Here is a 19,027-nt window from a genome sequence, read left to right on the forward strand (position 1 = left end):
AATCCTCCATGGTTCCAATGAAATAGATAAGAAGTTAATGCTTTATATTGAGCTATAGTGTTGACCCTGAAAGATTGCAAAAGACTGATAGTAAACATGCAGCAAGAAAGCTTTTTAAACAATATATTGCTGGGCACAGTGACTCACATCTGTAATCCCAGCACTTTGGGAGGCTAAGGTGGGAGGATCACCTGAGCCCAGGAGTTCTGAGGCCAGCCTGGGCAACAAAGTGAGACCTCATCTTTACAAAAAAATTAAAAATTAGCTGGGCATGGTGGTACACACATGTGGTCCCAATATACACGGGAGGCTGAGGCAGGAGGATTACTTGAGCCAGGGAGGTCGAGGCTGTAGTGGGCCATGTTCACACCACTGCACCATGACCTGGGCAACAAAAATATATAAATGGTCTGGGCGCAGTGGCTCACGCCTGTAATCCCAACATTTTGGCAGGCTGAGGCGGGTGGATCACCTGAGGTCAAGAGTTCGAGACCAGCCTGGCCAACATAGTGAAATCCTGTCTCTACTAAAAATAAGAAAAATTAGCTGGGTGTAGTGGTGGGCACCTGTAATCCCAGCTACTCGGGAGGCTGAGGCAGGAGAATCGCTTGAACCCGGGAGGCAGAGGTTGCAGTGAGCCAAGATCACATTATTGCACTCCAGCCTGGGCAGCAAGAGCAAAACTCCGTCTCAAAAAAAAATATATATATATGTAAAATTTATTTTAATATTTATAAATTTTGTATTTATAAAATATATAAACAATATATATTACTTGGCATTCCTCCAACTCACAAAGGTACAGTTGCTCTAATTAAAGGGACTCCTGGTTAAGCTGTGGCTTTAAGAACAGTTTGAAAACCTTCTTGCTTTTAAAAGACATAAAACAGCAAGTAAAATGGAAGGACAGACTGTCCTCTAGTTTGGTTTGACTGGAGCTGTATGCTTAACTAAGGAGTTGAAAAACAGAGGCGGAGGTTACAGTGAGCCGAGATGGTGCTACTGCACTCCAGCCTGGGCGATGGAGTGAGAGTGTTTCAAAAAAAAAAAGGGGGGGGGAAAAGAAAAACAATACCTATTAATAGCCTTTATTTGTGCGTGTTAGCAACAGTTTATAATGATGCTTCTACATGCTTTCAATTAGGCCCTCCTTGTGAATGTGACCTTCACTTACACGCCAACTTTGAAGGTAATCAATACTACCGCCTTGTTCTCATTAGGGCTGTACTAAAATAATTGAAACTGTCACACATCATCAAACTCAAAATTTTACAATACCTTGAATGCCACTGTGCTTACAAAACTGACGGTGATGTGTAATGATGACTAATGTAAGTCACCATGAAGAATTTTTATGGGAAGTAAAAATTCAATTAAGATGGAAGTACCTACCCTTGCATTGTGCAAGGCAATGAAGATCTGAAGGAAGCCTGCCTTCAAGGGCTTGGATTTTGACAGCGGACAGGTACACAAATACAGCACCAGGTAAAATACGGCCTGTATTATCATTTATGTCTGGGTACAGAGGAGAAATTCTGACTTAGGGAATGGTTTCCTGGAGAAGAAACTACTATCTGGCTTCTTGTGAAACAAAGGCTCTACACTTTACCCTTGCCAACGTATAGTATGAAGGTCTTTAAAGCTTAAAAAAAATCATTAATTAGAGGAACACTGGGCATCATCTAACGCAAGTGTATCACTTTAGAGTCGGGAGAAACTTACGCCTGAGCTAGAAATGCACTAGCCTACCATTATCACAAGGGCAAGTCAGTGACAGAACAGTTCTCTGACCGCTAGTGCAGTGCCCTCCCACTTGATGAATCAGTCATTAAGGCTCACTGGCAAGCCCTTCGTACTTCTTCCCTCTCCGGCACTAGCTTCCTTAAGTCGACTCTGTGAAATACCTGCTAATCTTATCCTGAACCAGAGTTTCGACCCTCGGAACAGTCTTGCCCACATCTTTGGGACCCGATTCGTCCTGCTGAATCCGGCACTAGGGGGGCGGGTTGGTTGGAACCCACCCCGCCAGGCCTCTCTCAATCCCACACGGTGTCCACCCGCACCCGCAAGACTGCGGTCCGGAAGTGACGTAGTGGAAAAGGAAGTGGTGTCTTGGTGCCGACTTCCTGTTGTTTGGGGCCGGGTTGGGGGTGTGCGATTGTGTGGGACGGTCTGGGGCAGCCCAGCAGCGGCTGACCCTCTGCCTGCCGGGAAGGGAGTCGCGAGGCGGCCGTCATGGCGGTGTCGGAGAGCCAGCTCAAGAAAATGGTGTCGAAGGTGAGGCTGCGACGCGCTCGCCTCCTAGCGCGCGCCCACCGCTCCCTTCCGCGCCCTGCCGAGTCTGTCCCGGCCCAGCCAAGCAAGCTTCCCAGACGGGCCGGAAGCCCCGGTGCAGTCCTTAGCCACCTTCTCAGACCCCCGCCCCGAGGCGCCTGTCGCCTGGTGCGGGAATCCCCGTACGGGAGCTGGGAGGGTGGGGGGCGGCGACAGTCAACAAAGGCGTGGAGCGGAGGCTACCTGACACCTGCCGCCCACCCGCCCTTCTCTTTTCCACAGAGTTTGGAGCTGTCTGTGGGGCAGTGTAGTTTTTCGTTTGTTTTTATAAACACAAACAAGGGATCATACTTAGTTGTAGAGCTGAGGCAATCCTCTACTCCTGTCCCAATCTAGGGATCCTCCAGTCTTAGCCTTTGTTTTGCTGACCCGCAGAGATCGTGGCCTTTTCAGTTTTGTATTCTCCAGAAAAGAAGCGAAAATACCAGTCCCTTACTGCCCCAGGTGAAATACATACCATTACCATTTCAGGGATTTGCTAAGAGTAACTACTTTTAAGTGCATGCTTCTTATAACGCGTATTTATTTGCTTTGAGCTTAGTTTATGATCTTCACGGCTCAAGACTAGTGGGTTTTTTTTTCAATTTTTAAAAAAGCAGTTAAGCATTTTGTATTTTAAAGCCATGATTTATTTATATAATTACTTCAAACGTGGCACCTCACACCAGAGTGGAATGGCTTTTGTTATGTTTTGTTGTAATTTTCCAAAACTATGTAAAATGATTGAGAGTTGAGTCTTGACCAGTTCAGCGTGTTAGCTTCGGATAGTTTTGTCAAAGCAAGAATGGTAGCAATCAGCGGTTTAAGCGGTTTCAATTTTTAATAAAACACACTATTATCTGTAAAACTTTTTAAAAAACAGACTTTTTCCAGTTAAATCGCCCCCATAGTCCTTGATTGAAGACCAAATAACCTCTAAGGAGAAAATGACAGTTTTCAAAATAAAGCATATCTTGGTTGTGTAATCATATTTTAGGCTTCTTGGTTTTGTTTTGATAAACTAGTTATCCTTAGTTATAGGGGACATATGGGAAGCCATAGAAGATTGTGACCCAGGTAAAGATCCATATTGTAACTTTTGTATATCACTTTTTGAAAAAAACGGTATATTGTTTTACATAGTATGTAACTGAAGAGTATCTGTTCCATGACTTTTTTTTTTTTTTTTGAGAGTCTTGCTCTGTCACCCAGGCTGGAGTGCAGTGGCGCGATCTTGGCTCGCTGCAATCTCCGCCTCCCAGGTTCAAGCGATTCTCCTGCCTTAGCCTCCCAAGTAGCTGGGATTACAGGCGCCCACCACTTCATACAGCTGATTGTTGTATTTTTGGTAGAGACGGGGTTTCACCATGTTGGCCAGGCCGGTCTTGAACTCCAGACCTCAGTGATCCACCCGCTTTGGCTTCCCAAAGTGATGGGAATACAGGCGTGAGCCACCACGCCTGGCCTCCGTGACATTTTAATTGATAGCGTAGTCATTAAGATTTAGTCCTTGGGCTGGGCGCAGTGGCTTACGCCTGTAATCCTAGCACTTTGGGAGGCCAAGGCGGGCGGATCACCTGAGGTCAGGAGTTCAAGACCAGCCTGATCAACATGGTGAAACCCCGTCTCTTCTAAAATACAAAAATTAGCCGGGCATGATGGCGGGTGCCTGTAATCCCAGCCTACTCGGGAGGCTGAGATGGGAGAATCGCTTGAACCTGGGAGACGGTGGTTGCAGTGAGTCGAGATTGGGCCACTGCACTCCAGCCTGGGTGGCTGAGCAAGACTCCGTCTCAAAAAAAAAAAAAAAAAAGATTTATTCCTTAATGTATGTATATTCATATAAAGAGCAAGAATATTCAAATATTAGCTTATTTTTTATACCCTAATTAAGTTTCCTAAGCTTCCCTAGAGAAACCTGCCATCAAAGACAAAGGCAAGGCATGTTCAGAAGGTATTTTATACCTCTACCTGCCTCCCCCTCCACCCAACCTGTGATTACTTTAGAAACAAAAACAGAGGTAGGGAAGAGGTGGGAGAGGGCATCCTACCTGCCTTTTGGTCCTTGCCTCAATATCTGGAAAATTGAGACTCCTTTATGTGATTATGACGATTCTGAGCGTCAGCATCAGTACTGTCCAACCTATGAATTTTAGACAGGTAAGAATAGTAAGTAAAGTAATAGAAGCAGTTGTTGGGCTCCTTCCTCCTAAAGAAGGGTTTCAAATGTTTTCCTTTCAGCTGGTGTGGTCTGATGTAAGAATTGTTAGCCAGGACCCTGGACACATAGCTAGGGTGAAGGTCATTATTGTTTTCTCTTTATCTGATTGTAGGCTCTCCACACCCATCATGGTACTCTGGCCACCTGCCTTATGTTTTATATGTGTATTATAAAAGGTCTTTTTTTCCCTTGAGCATTATCTTAGCTCCCAACTTCAACATAACTTTCAACACCTTTCTCTGTTATTTTTGCAATTAACAGATATATTTATACCAGATTAGTCCTTCTTGCTTTACAGAAACAACTTTCCACTTTAGATGTTTCATACATACAGCCACTTATATTTTTACATAGTTTATCTACAGCATTTCTAGAGGCACAGTCACTGCTAAATTGAGTAGAAGAAAACTGTGGGCCTGGTGTGGTGGCTCATGCCTGTAATCCCAGTACTTTGGGAGGTAGAGATGGGAGGATCCACTTGAGGCCAGGAGTTCAGGATCAGCCTGGGCAACATAGCTAGACTCTGCCTCTACAAAAAATTTAAAAATCAGCCAGACTTCATCGCATGCACCTGTAGTCCTAGCTACTTGAGAAGCAGAAGCAGGAGGATCACTTAAGCCCAGGAGTTCAAGGTTACAGTGAGCTATGACAGAGAGAGAACCTGTCTCAAAAAGTAAAAAATAAAAAAAATTTTAAACAATAACAAAATTGGCCAGGTGCAGTGGCTCATGCCTGTAATCTCAGCACTTTGGGAGGCTGAGGTGGGCGGATCACTTGAGGTCAGGAGTTTGAGACCAGACTGGCCAAGATGGTGAAACCCCATCTCTACTAAAAATACGAAATCAGCCAGACATGGTGGCGCACGCCTGTAATCCCAGCTACTCAGGAAGCTGAGGAAGGAGAATTGCCTGAACCTGGGAGGCAGAGGTTGCAGTGAGCTGAGATCATGCCACGGCACTCCAGCCTGGGTGACAGAGCAAGAATCCATCTCAAAAACAAATAAATAAATAAAAATAATAAAATAAAGATTGATATGTCCCTCACTGTTTTAGGTTCTAAGGATGCAACAGTGAACAATCAGACAAAAAAACTATGCTTCTGGAATTTAAATTCTTATAGAAGGCAATAAACAACTCAATAAATACATCAAGAAGTATGTTGGAAAGTGATAAGTGCTTTAGAGAAAATAAAACAGGAAAGAGAAATGGGGAGTGCTAGGGTGTGGAAATGTGGTGAGTCACCATTTTATATCTGATAGTAAAGAGAGGTCTTTCTGAAAAAATCTATTTGAGCTCACCTGAGAGAGGTAAAGAAACTATGTGCCTGACATGGGGCTCACACCTGAAATCCAAACATTTTGGGAGGCCGAAGCTGGAGGATCACATTGAGGCCAGGAGTTCCAGACCAGCCTGGGCAACATAGCATGACCTTGTCTCTTCTCTACTAAAAATATAAAAAAATTAGCCAGGCACGGTGCATACCTCTAATCCCAGCTAGTTGGGAGGCTGAGATGGGAGGATCACTTGAGCCCAGGAGTTTGAGGTTGCAGTGAGCTGTGATCACACCACTGTACTCCAGCTTGGGTGACAGAGCGAGATCCTGTCAAGAAAAAAACCTGGAACAATCTGGGGTAAGAACATTTCAGAAAGAAGGAAAAACAAATGCAAAGGCTCATAGACAGAAGTTTGTCATGCATGATAGAGGAACAACAAAGGAGGGTATGGTGGCTAGACTGGAGTGAGCAAGGGAGGAAAGTGGTGGTATAGGTCTAGATAGCATCAATGGTATGGGAGGTTTGGAGGGCCTTGCAGGCCATTGTAAGGACCTTGGCGTTTACTTGGAGTATGATGAAAAGCCGTTGCTGTGTTTCAGCTGTTAGCAATATTACTCTAGATGCTATGTTGAGACTAGACTGTAGGGGGTTAACGATGGAGGCAGAGACACGTAAAGAGGCTGTTGCAGTAATCTAGGTGAGAGGTGCTGGTGGCTTAGACCAGGACTGTAGCTGTGGAGATTCCAGATGTATTTTGAAGGCAAAGCTAACAGGATATTTTGACAGATTTGCTGTGGATGTGAAGAAAAGAGAGGGCATCAAGGATAATGTGATGGTTTTTGACCTGAGCACCTGGAAGGATATATATGTATATACATATGGAAGACACTGGAGAAGTAAATTTGGGGGGAAGATAAGGAGTTCAGTTTTGGTCATGTTCAATTTGACATTCATTAGATATCCAAGGGGAAATGTCAAATTGGTAATTGTATATATGTTTTCTGGAGTTCAGAGAAGAGGTTAAGATTGGAAAATTTTAATTTGAGGGTTTCAACATATAAATTAATTTTCAACCATGAGGGAGATCAAAGGAATGAGTTTAGATAGAGAAGAAGACCAAGGACTTAGCCTGCACTCAATAATAATTGGTTAGGATAAGAGAATGAACCAACAAAGAGACTGAGAAGGCACAGGCACAGAGTGCAGGAGAAGAGTTGATGTCCTGGAAATCAAATGAAGAACATGTTTTAAGAGAAAGGGGGCTGGGCATGATGGCTCATGCCTGTAATCCCAACACTTTGGGAGGCTGAGGTGGACAGATTGCTTGAGTCTAGAAAGTCAAGACTAGCCTGGGCAACATGCTAAAATCCAGCTCTATCAAAAATAAACAAAAATTAGCCAAACATTGTGACGCATACCTGTAGTCCCAGCTACTTGGGAGGCTGAGATGGGAGGATTGCTTGAGCCCAGGAGGTGGAGGTTGCGGTGAACTGAGATCACACCACTGCATTCCAGCCTGGGTGACAGAGCCAGATGCTGTCTCAAAAAAAAAAAAAAAGGAAGGGGCCAGGTACAGTGGTTCATACCTGTAATACCAACACTTTGGAAGGCTGAGTTGAGAGGATCACTTGAACCCAGGAGTTTGAGACCAGCTTGGGCAACATAGTGAGATCTCATCTCTATGAAAAATTTAAAAATTATCCAGGTGCGATGGTGCATGCCTGTAGTCCCAGCTACTTGGGAGGCTGTGGTGGGAGTATCACTTGAGTCCAGGAGGTTGAGGCTGAAGTGAGCCATGATCATACCACTGCACTGTAGCCTGAGCGACAGAGCGAGACCCTATCTCAAAAAAAAAAAAAAATCACTTTGGTCAAATATTGCTGAATCAACTTGGTCAAATACTGCTGACAGATGAAGTAAGACAAAGGTAGAATTGGTCATTACATATCATGTGGCAGTTATTGGTGACCTTAGTGAACAATTTCAGTGAAATGCTGAGTGTAGAAGCCTAATTGGAGTGGATTTGAAGAGACCAGGTCTCTAGACGTTGAGCATCAGTGGTTGCTAATATCACAGAGATAGTCAGATATATTGTGCTCCATGATGAAAAACATTATCCTCTATGAAGTGATCTTGCCAGAGAAGAGGAAAAAAATATAAAAGGAAATGGAAATTTTTTTTTTATTTCCCAGATGGAGTCTAGCTCTTTCACCCAGACTGGAGTGCAATGGCACGATCTCGGCTCACTGCAACCTCTGCCTCCTGGGTTCAAGCAATTCTCCTGCCTCAGCCTCCTGAGTAGCTGGGATTATAGGCGCGCACCACCACACCCAGATAATTTTTGTATTTTTAGTAGAGATGGGGTTTCACTGTGTTGGCCAAGCTGGTCTCGAACTCCTGACTTCGTGATCCGCCTGCCTCGGCCTCCCAAAATGCTAGGATTACAAGTGTGAGCCACTACGCCTGGCCAGACATTTTGTAATCATGAAGATAACCTCTAGATCCAGCTAACTCACAGAAACATATATCTATGAAACTATACTAAAGGGATACAATGAACACATTCCAAACTGTGAGAGCCTCTGTAGGACAAGTGAACAAATTTCTTTAAGAAATAAATTCTAAGGAGCAAAAATAGAGATGTGTCCATCAGTTAAGTACTTTTCAGTTGAACAGTAGGTGAATAAAATGTTCAGTAAGAAGTGGGCCATACATGCCTGTAAATCCCAACACTTTGGGAGCCTGAGGCAGGAGGATTGCTTGAGGCCAGGAGTTGGAGACCAGCCTGGGCAGCATAGCAAGACCCTGTCTTTACAAAAATAAAAATAAATTAGCTGGGCATGATGGCACATGCCTGTAGTTCTGTATACTTGGGAGGCTGAGGCAGGAGAATCACTTGAGCCCAGGAGTTCAAGGTTGCAGTGAGCTGTGATTGTGCCACTCTACTTCATCCTGGGCGACAGAGCGAGACCCTGTCTCCAAAATAAATAAAAGGAGTGAAATACAGATAAATGCTACAACGTGGATAATCTTAAAAACATGCTAAGTGAAATAATTTAGTCATGAAAGATCACATTGTATGAATAAGCAAATCTGTAGAGACAAAGTAAATTCGTGGTTGTCTAGGATGAAGGCTGGGGACAAGTAGAATGGGGGGTGATTGCTAAAGGGTATGGATTTCTTTTTAGGGATGGTGAAAATGTTCTGAAGTTGATTATGGTGGTGGTTACACAACTCCAAATGTACTAAAAACCATTGAACTATACTCTTTAAATGTGTGAATTATATGGTATGTGAATTATATCTTTAAAAAGCTATAAATGGTGAGTTAATAATATAAATTAAAAGGGACTTGAGACATTTTAACCAATGCAATGTGTGGACTTTATTTGGATCGTGATTCAAACTGAGAACATAAAAAACATGACTTGAGACTATAGATATTTAGTGATGTTAAGAAAATAGTGATTATTTTAGTGTGATAATAGTATTGTGGGTTTTTTAGGTTCTTTCAGGCTTTCATTAATGTTAACAATTAGTGGAAGAGATTTTAAGAAAATTCATCCAGCTGTAAAAATGTATGCATTGGTTTTAAACTAAATTCTTATGCGATTTTGCTTTTCAGTACAAATACAGAGACCTAACTGTACGTGAAACTGTCAATGTTATTACTCTATACAAAGATCTCAAACCTGTTTTGGATTCATATGGTGAGTTTATGCAATAAAAATAGCAATTTCTGTACTTTGAGTTTACTCTCTTTGTTAATGATTGTAATTTTTTCCATTTTCTTTTGAGGTTTGTGGATTTTTCAGTTGTAGGATTGCACCACCACCTAATAAAACTGTTGGAGAGTAGCAAATTAGAAGATCTAATAAAAACATTTCATATTTCTTTAGTTTTAGTTTTTTATGTTAAAAAAAAATACTGTACCTGGATGTGGTAGCTCATTTCTGTAATCCCAGCACTTTGGGAGGCTGAAGTGGGTGGACCACTGAGCCCAGGAGGTTGAGACCAGCCTGGGCAATATGGTGAAACCTCATCTCAACAAAAAAATACTTAAAGTTGGCCTGGTGCTCCTGTAGTCCCAGCTACCCAGGAGGCTGAGGTGGAAGGATTGCTTGAGTCCAGGAGGCAGAGGTTTCAGTGAGCCGAGATCAGGCCACTGCACTCCAGCCTGGGCAACAGAGCAAGACCCTGTCTCAAAAAAATAAAAAACAAAACCTCTAACATAGAATTATGCAAATTTAAACCTAGGAGGGGATGTTAAAGATAGTTTAGTCCATTTCCCAAAGTGTTGTCTGTAGACCCTTAGTTATTCTGGGACAGGGGTAAAGGCAGAATTCTGTAGTTAAGCTTGAGCAACTTATGGATTAAACAAAATTGAGTTTCATTGCATGAAGATTTATCAGAGCCTTTAGTATGCTAATGTGTTGTGTATCACCAAGACGAGCAAGAATATATTGTATAATACATCCTAAAGTTATTTAACTGCTGAACCTCCCTGCCCCCATAGTGTCTCTTTATATTTTCAGGAACACATTTTGCAAAACTATACTCTGGACTGTCCCTTTCATTTTATAGATGAGGAAAATGTTATTTAATGTGGTCTTTAATTCTGTAGGGTAGGTAAGCATGACAGTTTGTCTCTACTTTCTATTGAGACAAAATAAAGTTGTAAGGCAAGACAATGCTTGGAGTTTTCCTTATTTTAAAATAGTCTTTTCTGTCCCTACCAAATCCTGACATAATTTCTTCAACCCTGTCTCCTTGAAAATAATATGCCAGGGCTGAGGGAAAACCCATGCTGCTTCTTGTCCATTGTGAGACCCTTAGCTCTGAAGGCAAGGAACTGAATTTTGTAGCTGAGACTTTCTAAATTTCACTTGCTTCCAAGGCTTTGAAAACATTAGGAAACTGGTGAAGAGAGGTGGGAAGCAACAGAGGGGCAATCAGTTCTGCATTTCCTGAACAATAAAGACATGAACCCAAAGTCCTCTTCCAAACCTGGGGCATGATTCCTTCTCATCTCAGCCTACCTTATTTCTGTCTGCATACTATATGTACAATGGTATTTTGAACTACATAAGGCCTCACATTACCAAAATTAAAGTTAGTTTTTAAATGGCTTCAGTGGGGAGAAAAATGGTTGGAGCTAGAATTTTATAGTTTTTACTGCTTAAAAACTTAAAAGAATAAATACATTTATCAAAACTGACAAAGACTCTGTTATGAAATCTTGTATAGTTTCATATGGCTGGACTAAGTGTAAATCATTGTTAACAAATACTTTTAGAGTAAACAAAGCCCCAAATTTATATAAGGTGGTTTTCTTTTTTAAAATGCACAAAATCAGAATACATTGCAGTATAGCTTACATTCATCAACAGTAAGTAAAAGAACAAAGGTCAACAATGTACAGTCATGCATTTTGTAGTGATAGAGATATGGTCTGAGAAATGCATTATTAGGTGATTTCATCATTGAGTGTACTTAGACAAACCTAGATGGTATATCCTACTACACACCTAGGTTATATGGCATAGCCTGTTGCTCCTAGGCTACAACCTATACCAGACGTTACTGTACTGCATACCATAGGCAGTTGTAACACAATGGTATTTATGTATCTAACCATAGAAAAGTTACAGTAAAAATACAGTATTATAATCTTATGGGACCAATGTTCTTATATGCAGTCCATTGTTGACCCAGACATTACACAGTAGATGGCTATAGTTCTATGTTTTTGTACTGCACATTACAACCTTTCCCCTATGGGTATAGTGTTAATTCCAAATTATTGTTAGAAATAATAGCTGTCCAATACAGACTATGTGCCATATTAATTATAGACATAAATTATAGATAGAAAAATGTGTGTGGTATGAGAAATACAGATTAAAAGAAATTGTTTATATTTGGCTATGAACTTTTCTTTTTTTTCATTTTAATACTGGCTAAGGAGGCTGAGGCCAGGAGATCATTTGAGTCCAGGAGTTCAAGTCCAGCCCTGACAACTTAGACCCCATTTCTTAAAAAAAAAAAAAAGCTGGGCAGGGTAGTGCACACCTGTAGTCCCAGCTACACGGAAGACTGAGGTGGGAGGATTGCTTGAGCCTAGAGTTTGAGGATAGCCTGCACAACATAGCAAGACCCTGTCTCCAAAAAACAATAATAAATAAATAACTGTGAGTGGCTAGGGATAAATGTCTGCAGATCTCTAAAATAAAAAGACAGTAGGTTAACATTTAGTGTGGTATTGTTTGATAGTGTTTTTTGTTTGTTTGTTTTTTTGCAGTGGAGTTTTGCTCTTGTTGCCCAGACTGGAGTGCAATGGCACAGTCTCGGCTTACTGCAACCTCTGCCTCCCGGGTTCAAGCAATTCTCCTGCCTCAGCCTTCTGAGTAGCTGGGATTACAGGCATGTCCCACCACGCCTGGCTAATTTTGTATTTTTAGTAGGGATGGGGTTTCTCCATGTTGGTCAGGCTAGTCTCAAACTCCCGACCTCAGGTGATCTGCCCGCCTCGGCCTCCCAAAGTGCTGGGATTACAGGCGCGAACCACTGCGCCTGGCCGATGGTGATTTTTAAATAGTTTTAAAAGTGACTCACACCTGTAATCCCAGCACTTTGGGAGGCCGAGGCAGGTGGATAACGAGGTTAGGAGTTCAAGACCAGCCTGGCCAACATGGTGAAGCCCCATCTCTACTAAAGATACAAAAAATTAGTCAGGTGTGGTGGCGCGGCCTGTAATCCCAACTACTTGGGATGCTGAGGCAGGAGAATCGCTTGAACCCGGGAGGCGGAGGTTGCAGTGAGCCGAAATCGCACCATTGCACTCCATCCTGGGCAACAGGGTGAGACTCTGAAAAAAAAAAAAAAGAGCTGATCAATGACATTGAGTGAATCAACAAAGAATTGTTAGTTATTGGACAGGATGGATGATACATTGACCGGTCAGCCCCTTTCAAGGATAAAAATGAATTTTAACCAGTCTTTCTGAAAGAATAAGGGAGTATCTTAAAAAATGCTCATGATTAAATCATTGTTCTTTCCTTTCAGTTTTTAATGATGGCAGTTCCAGGGAACTAATGAACCTCACTGGAACAATCCCTGTGCCTTATAGAGGTAAATGTCTTATGTTATTAGGTTTCCAGCATAGATGCATTTTGAATACATAATAAATATGTTGCCAAAGAGTTATAAGTAAATTAAACCTACTTTCTCAGGGCTTTGATGCTGATATAGATTTTAATTTCTATTCAAATTGAAGTTCATTTGGCAGTAACACCTAACATTTTCAGCTTTCTTAAAATTTCCTTACCAAGATATATGAACAAATAAGTGCCTAAGTTCACCAGAGGAGTTTAACGTTTCACAGAATCAAATAATTTTAGAACTAGAAAGGGATCTTGCCTCCTAGTTCAGCCTCCCACACCATTCAAACTTTGCTGACAATGGGAAGCTAAGATATAGGCTTCAAAGTCAGGACAGAGTTATGTTTGAGTTCTTGCTCTATAATCTTAGCAGTTTTGTTACATGTTATAGATTGATATCTTTGACATTTGGATAATAGTACCTAACTTGGGGGAAGTGAGCATTTATTAGATAATGAATGTAAAGGACGTGGCACAGAGCCTGGAATATAATAAGCAGACAGTTAAAAGTAGCTGTTATTTATGGTTGTGATGTTGGTGATAATGCTAATGATAGATAGTTGATCTCTGTTAGCCTGTCTTTCACCCTCTGCTGAAATATTTAGTGGTGAGGAAGCATTTAGCTTCATGAGAGACCATTTTGTTTTTGGACAGCTCTGTTTGTTAATTCCTTGTAACTAGCTAAGACCTATGTCCTTTACCATAGTACCTGCTATTTCACATAGTACCTGCTATTCATAAGGCAATAAGGATAGGAGCTGTGGCTACAAAGATGAATAAACGATGTACCTCTTCTGGAAGAACTCCACTAATAGGGGAAACAAAGGGAACAGATAGATATTTACACTATTGTGTAACTGCTATAGAATTATAAAATGAAAAAGTGCTATGAGATTACAGAGGAGAACAAGGCCACATGGGAAGATCACAGAGGAAGTGACATTTGAGCCACTATTAATAAGTCAACCATTCATAACAAACAGAGGGAAAAAACAGTTAATTGAGCATCAGCATTGTATAAAGCAAGTATAAGTTTAGGGAAGACTGAGTAAAATTTAAGAGTACTGACTTTGCTGTTGCCCTCAGGAAATAAATTCTGCTGGGGGAAACAGGAATGGGGGGGTGCGGATATATGTATAAATTCTATCTAAACTAAACCTCTGTTCCTTTGACCATTCTTCAATTTAAAAATAGAGTAACTGAAGTTTCTATTTCTTTTTCAGGTAATACATATAATATTCCAATATGCTTATGGCTACTGGACACATACCCATATAATCCCCCTATCTGTTTTGTTAAGCCTACTAGTTCAATGACTATTAAAACAGGAAAGCATGTTGATGCAAATGGGAAGATATATCTTCCTTATCTACATGAATGGAAACACGTAAGTATTAATAGTGTTCTGTGAATTAGTTATGTTTTATATATTTTGCTCACTAGCATCTGCTTTCTTTTAGCACTCAAGGAGGATTCAAAGTAGGATAGATAAGTTCAGATAATGGACTAATCACTGAGTTGAGGGTAAATTAGAAAAGGCTCACTAAAAGAAATGGGTTTCTGTAGAGCTTTGTAATTTTCAGAATACTTATATTCAATATTTTATTGGCTTTAGTTGAACCTTTTAAAATAGGCAGGATTCACATAGTAGGAAGTGCATTTTAAAAAATAGTATCCTGGTGGGGTAGTTATGGAATTCAAATCTCATTACTCAGCATTTCTGTCAAGAATAATAATAGGGAACTTCTGTTTATGTGTCTGATAGTATAACTGTGACAGATTAATGTTTCTATGAAAAATAACTAGAAAAGCAAGAGAAGATACAAACAACACTTGTTGGAAGGCTTTGGAAAGCTGTTTAGGCAATCAAGACATGTATGGCCAAGATTCTGTAGAGAAGGAAACAGCAAAGAGATGAGGCAGTTCTGCCAATAACTTTTCCCCTTTTCCCCGAGGGTACTTACTGATTCCTTTTTTTTTTTTTGGAGACAGAGTTTTACTCTGTTGCCCCGGTTGGAGGGCAGTGGCACAATCTCAGCTCACTACAACCTCCACCTCCCAGGTTCAAGCAGTTCAGCTTGGTGGACTCAGCCTACTGAGTAGATGGGATTACAGGCGCCCGCCACCACGCCTAGCTAAGTTTTGTATTTTAGTAGAGATGAGGTTTCACCATGTTGGTGAGGCTGTTCTCGAACTCCTGACCTCAAGTGATCCACCCACCTCGGCCTCCTAAAGTGCTGAGATTACAGGTGTAAGCCATCATGCCCGGCCTACTTTCTGATTTTTGATGAAGGATGAAGGGCTAAGAATCTGGGCAAAGGGCCTTAGCTAAGAGGCAGAGAAACCTGCAGAGTCTCTAGCAGTCTCAGAGGGCTGAAAAGACAAAAGTTGCTGTTCTGTCTACCAGAGTAACTAGGACTTTTAGATCCAAGATTTGGGAGAAAAGGAAGCCATAAAGAAGTGAGTAGCTCTGGGGATGGTGGCTCATGGCTGTGATCCCAGGACTTTGGAAAGCTGAGGCAGGAGGATTGCTTGAGCTCAGGAGTTTGAGACCAGCCTGGGCAACATAGTGAGAACCCCATCTCTATAAAAAAAATTTTTTTTAAAAACCTTGGCATGGTGGTATGTGCCTATGACCCCAGCTACTCAGGAGGCTGAAGTGACAGGATCACTTGAGCCTGGGAATTCGAGGCTGCAGTGAGCCATGATTGTGTCACTGTCCTCCAGCCTGGACAACAGAGCAAGATCTGTCTCCAAAAAAAAGAAAAGAAAAGATGAGATACTCTGAATTTTCCCACCTTAAGAGATATGTTGAATTCCTGAGCTTCAAAGATAAGATGCTAAAAAAAAAAAAACTAAGCAGAATGCCTCTGAAAATCAGCCAAGTTTTCAGCAGTCTTAGGTTGAGGAGGCAATTGGAGTTCAGTACCTTATCAAGAAGGCGAACAAGTAAACATCCTAGGCTGTTAGTTGGCACCACTGGAGGAACACATCTTAGGAGGGAGAACTTAGAGGTAGAATGAGCCTTATAAAAATCTGTCCTTGAGGCTGGGTGGGGTGGCTCACACCTGTAGTCTCAGCACTTTGGGAGGCTGAGGCAGGAGGATCACTTGAGGCCAGAAGTTTGAGACAAGCCTGGCCAGCATGGTGAAATCCCATCTCTACTAAAAATATAAAAATTAGCCAGGCATGATGGCACATGCCTATAATCCCAGCTACTCCGGAGGCTGAGGCAGGAGAATCGCTTGAACCTGGGAGGCGGAGGTTGCAGTGAGCCGAGATCGCACCACTGCACTCCAGCCTGGGTGGCAGAGTGAGTGAGACTCCGTCTCAAAAAAAAAAAAAAAAAATCTGTCCTTGAGTCAGCTCAGTCCCTGATCCTGACTGTCTGCCTGCCACAGGATAGGGTGAACCCTTGCTGGAAGAAGATAATATATAGACCCTCTATAATTTTTCACAATGTCTAGCATACAATTTATATTTATCAAGTACACTAAGAAAGAAAACCAAGAGGAAAAAAAGACAATAGAAACAGGACATCCCTCCACTCCACCCCCACAAACACACAGGTAACTTGGTTATCAGACACAGACTTAAAAATGGTTGTGATCAGTGCGTTCAAGAAAATAGAGGACAAGATGGTAAATTTATTAAAAAGAAACTAAGTGGAAATCTTAGAACTGAAAAATAGAATAATAGAGATTAAGAACTCAGTAGATGGGTTTAGTAGCAGATTGGACTCAGTGGAATAGAGACTGCCTCAGCCTACTGAGTAGCTGGGATTACAGGCGCCCACCACCACACCTGGCTAATTTTTGTATTTTTAGTAGGACGGGGTTTTGCCACGTTGGCCAGTCTGGTTTCGAACTCTTGACTTCAGGTGATCCGTCCACCTCAGCCTCCCAAAGTGCTGGGATTACAGGCGTGAACCATTGTGCCTAGCCTCAGTTTGAATTCTTAACCTGTTGCTTTATATTAGGCCTGGAAGTAGATATTAATGTAGATATTAACATAGTTATTAATTTTTTTCTTCAAAGAATTTAGTGTAAAAGGAATGGTATGATAATTAAAACTTACCTTGACAAAACTGTAAGAATGTATGAATGAAGAATTGATTCATACTACAACATTAATGAATTCTGAAAACATTATGCCAAGTGAAAGAAGCCAAGCACAAAAGGCCATATATTGTATGATTTCATTTATATGAAACATTCAGGAAAGCAAATCCATAGAGACGGAAAGTAGATTAGTGGTTGCTAAAGGGCTGTGGGAAAAGGGAAATGGGAAGTGACTACTAATGAGTACGGGGTTTCTTTTTAGGATGATGAAAATATTCTGGAATTAGATGGTGGTAATGGTTGCATAGCTTTGTGAAATAATAAAAGCCACTGAAATGTATACTTTAAAAGGAGAAAGTTTATGGGATGTGAATTATATTTCACCTGCATGCATGAGGCTTACATGAGGCTATGATTTTGTTAAGGAATTTTGTTGGGCCGAAAAATTGAGAAAGCATGTGGTCTCAGTGGCCATCCCCACACACACCAGCCACAGTATCCGTGAGTGCTGCACAGATACTGTGCTTATAACACCCCGAGTCTCAGTGTATAAATTTACAGGCAAACACAAGAAAAATATTGGAACAGTAGAGATCAGCAAGTTTTCACAAAAAGCTTTGAGAAATGTTACTCATTGTCATCTTCCATGAGTTAGGTCAAAATTGAACAAATGAGGTGAGTTTGGTTCTTTGGAGAAGGTGAAAACTGCCACTGAACTCTTCTGTCAGGAGTATTAAAAGAAGTGCCAATCCTAATCCTATAATCCCGACTACTTGGGAAACTGAGGCAGGAAGATTGTTGAGTTCAAGTCTATAAGCTGGGCAACATGGCAAGACCTTGTCTGGGGGGAGGAGGGGTGTAAAAAGTAGTTTCTATGAAGATGGTTAGCCTATCAAGGTGATTGAGTAATTCTTCAGAACTCAGTGAACTTATGAATGAAGTACGTGAGATGAGATACACACAAAATAGATTAAGGAGTAAAAGAAGAATAATCAAATAAGCCATTTTGAACAACTTTGTCTAGCACAGCTTAATTAGTGGTTGGTAGATATTTCTTTTGTTGTTTGTTGTTGTTGTTGTTGGGTTTTGTTTTTGTTTTTGTTTTTTTGAAACAGGGTCTCACTCTAACCCAGACTGGAGTGCAGTGGCTCAGTCATACTGCAGCCACAACCTTCCTGGCTCAGATGATCCTCCCACTGCAGCCTCCTGAGTAGTTGTGACCACAGGCGCATGCCACCATGTACAGTTTTTAATTCTTTTGTAAAGACCAGGCTGGTGTCAAACTCCTGAGCTCAAGCTGGATTACAAAATGGATGGGAAAGTGCTGGAATAGACCTAGAATTTTTTAAATTATGCATGCTGCAAAATAGCCTTATTTGATCCTCCTGCCTCTGCCTCCCAAAGTGCTGGGATTACAGGTGTAAGCCACCACCCCTGGCCAGTGCTCAATACGTATTTGAGAGAAAATCTTAGTAACTCTTATGAAAAAATAGGAATCTCTTTGTCATTGTTGTTGGAAGGAAAGATCCTTTAACAATTCACCCCTTTTGTACTACAATCTAGCAATTTCTAAGCTAGAATCTATCATTTTGTTTGTTTGTTTTGAGACAGAGTCTTGCTTTGTCGCCTAGGATGGAGTGCAGTGGTGTGATTTCAGCTCACTGCAACCTCTGCCTCTGGGGTTTAAGCAATTCTCTTGCCTCAGCCTCCTGAGTAACTGGGACCATAGACGCACATCATCACACCTGGCTAATTTTTGTGTTTTTAGTAGAGATGGGATTTTGCCATGTTGGCCCAGCTGGTCTCAAACTCCTGGCTTCAAGCAGTCCACGCACCTTGGCCTCCCAAAGTGCTGGGATTACAGGTGTGAACCACCTCACTTGGCTAGAATCTACCTGTAATTTCAGAGTTCATAATATCTTTAATAAAAATTAATTTTAAGAACATGTATTTCCAAGATATCATTGATGTCTTTTAATGGCCTTAAATAATATTGTGA

At 41.5% G+C, this 19,027-nt stretch overlaps 1 protein-coding gene across 3 annotated transcripts in view; it reads left to right on the top strand.

Annotated features, from left to right (window-relative positions):
• The first annotated feature begins 1,832 nt into the window (after positions 1-1,832).
• The window catches only part of TSG101 (tumor susceptibility 101), a 59,014-nt gene continuing 41,819 nt past the window's right edge, over positions 1,833-19,027 (top strand). Inside the window, exons 1-4 of one of the 3 annotated variants that reach the window (XM_024254445.3) lie at positions 1,833-2,277; positions 9,433-9,517; positions 12,873-12,938; positions 14,191-14,354. In XM_024254445.3, the coding sequence (XP_024110213.1) occupies positions 2,236-2,277; positions 9,433-9,517; positions 12,873-12,938; positions 14,191-14,354 (357 nt within the window). In that variant the 5' untranslated portion in view covers positions 1,833-2,235. 3 annotated transcript variants of the gene reach the window in all.

This window comes from Pongo abelii, chromosome 9 (genome assembly GCF_028885655.2).
Source record: "Pongo abelii isolate AG06213 chromosome 9, NHGRI_mPonAbe1-v2.0_pri, whole genome shotgun sequence".
Taxonomy (NCBI): domain Eukaryota; kingdom Metazoa; phylum Chordata; class Mammalia; order Primates; family Hominidae; genus Pongo; species Pongo abelii.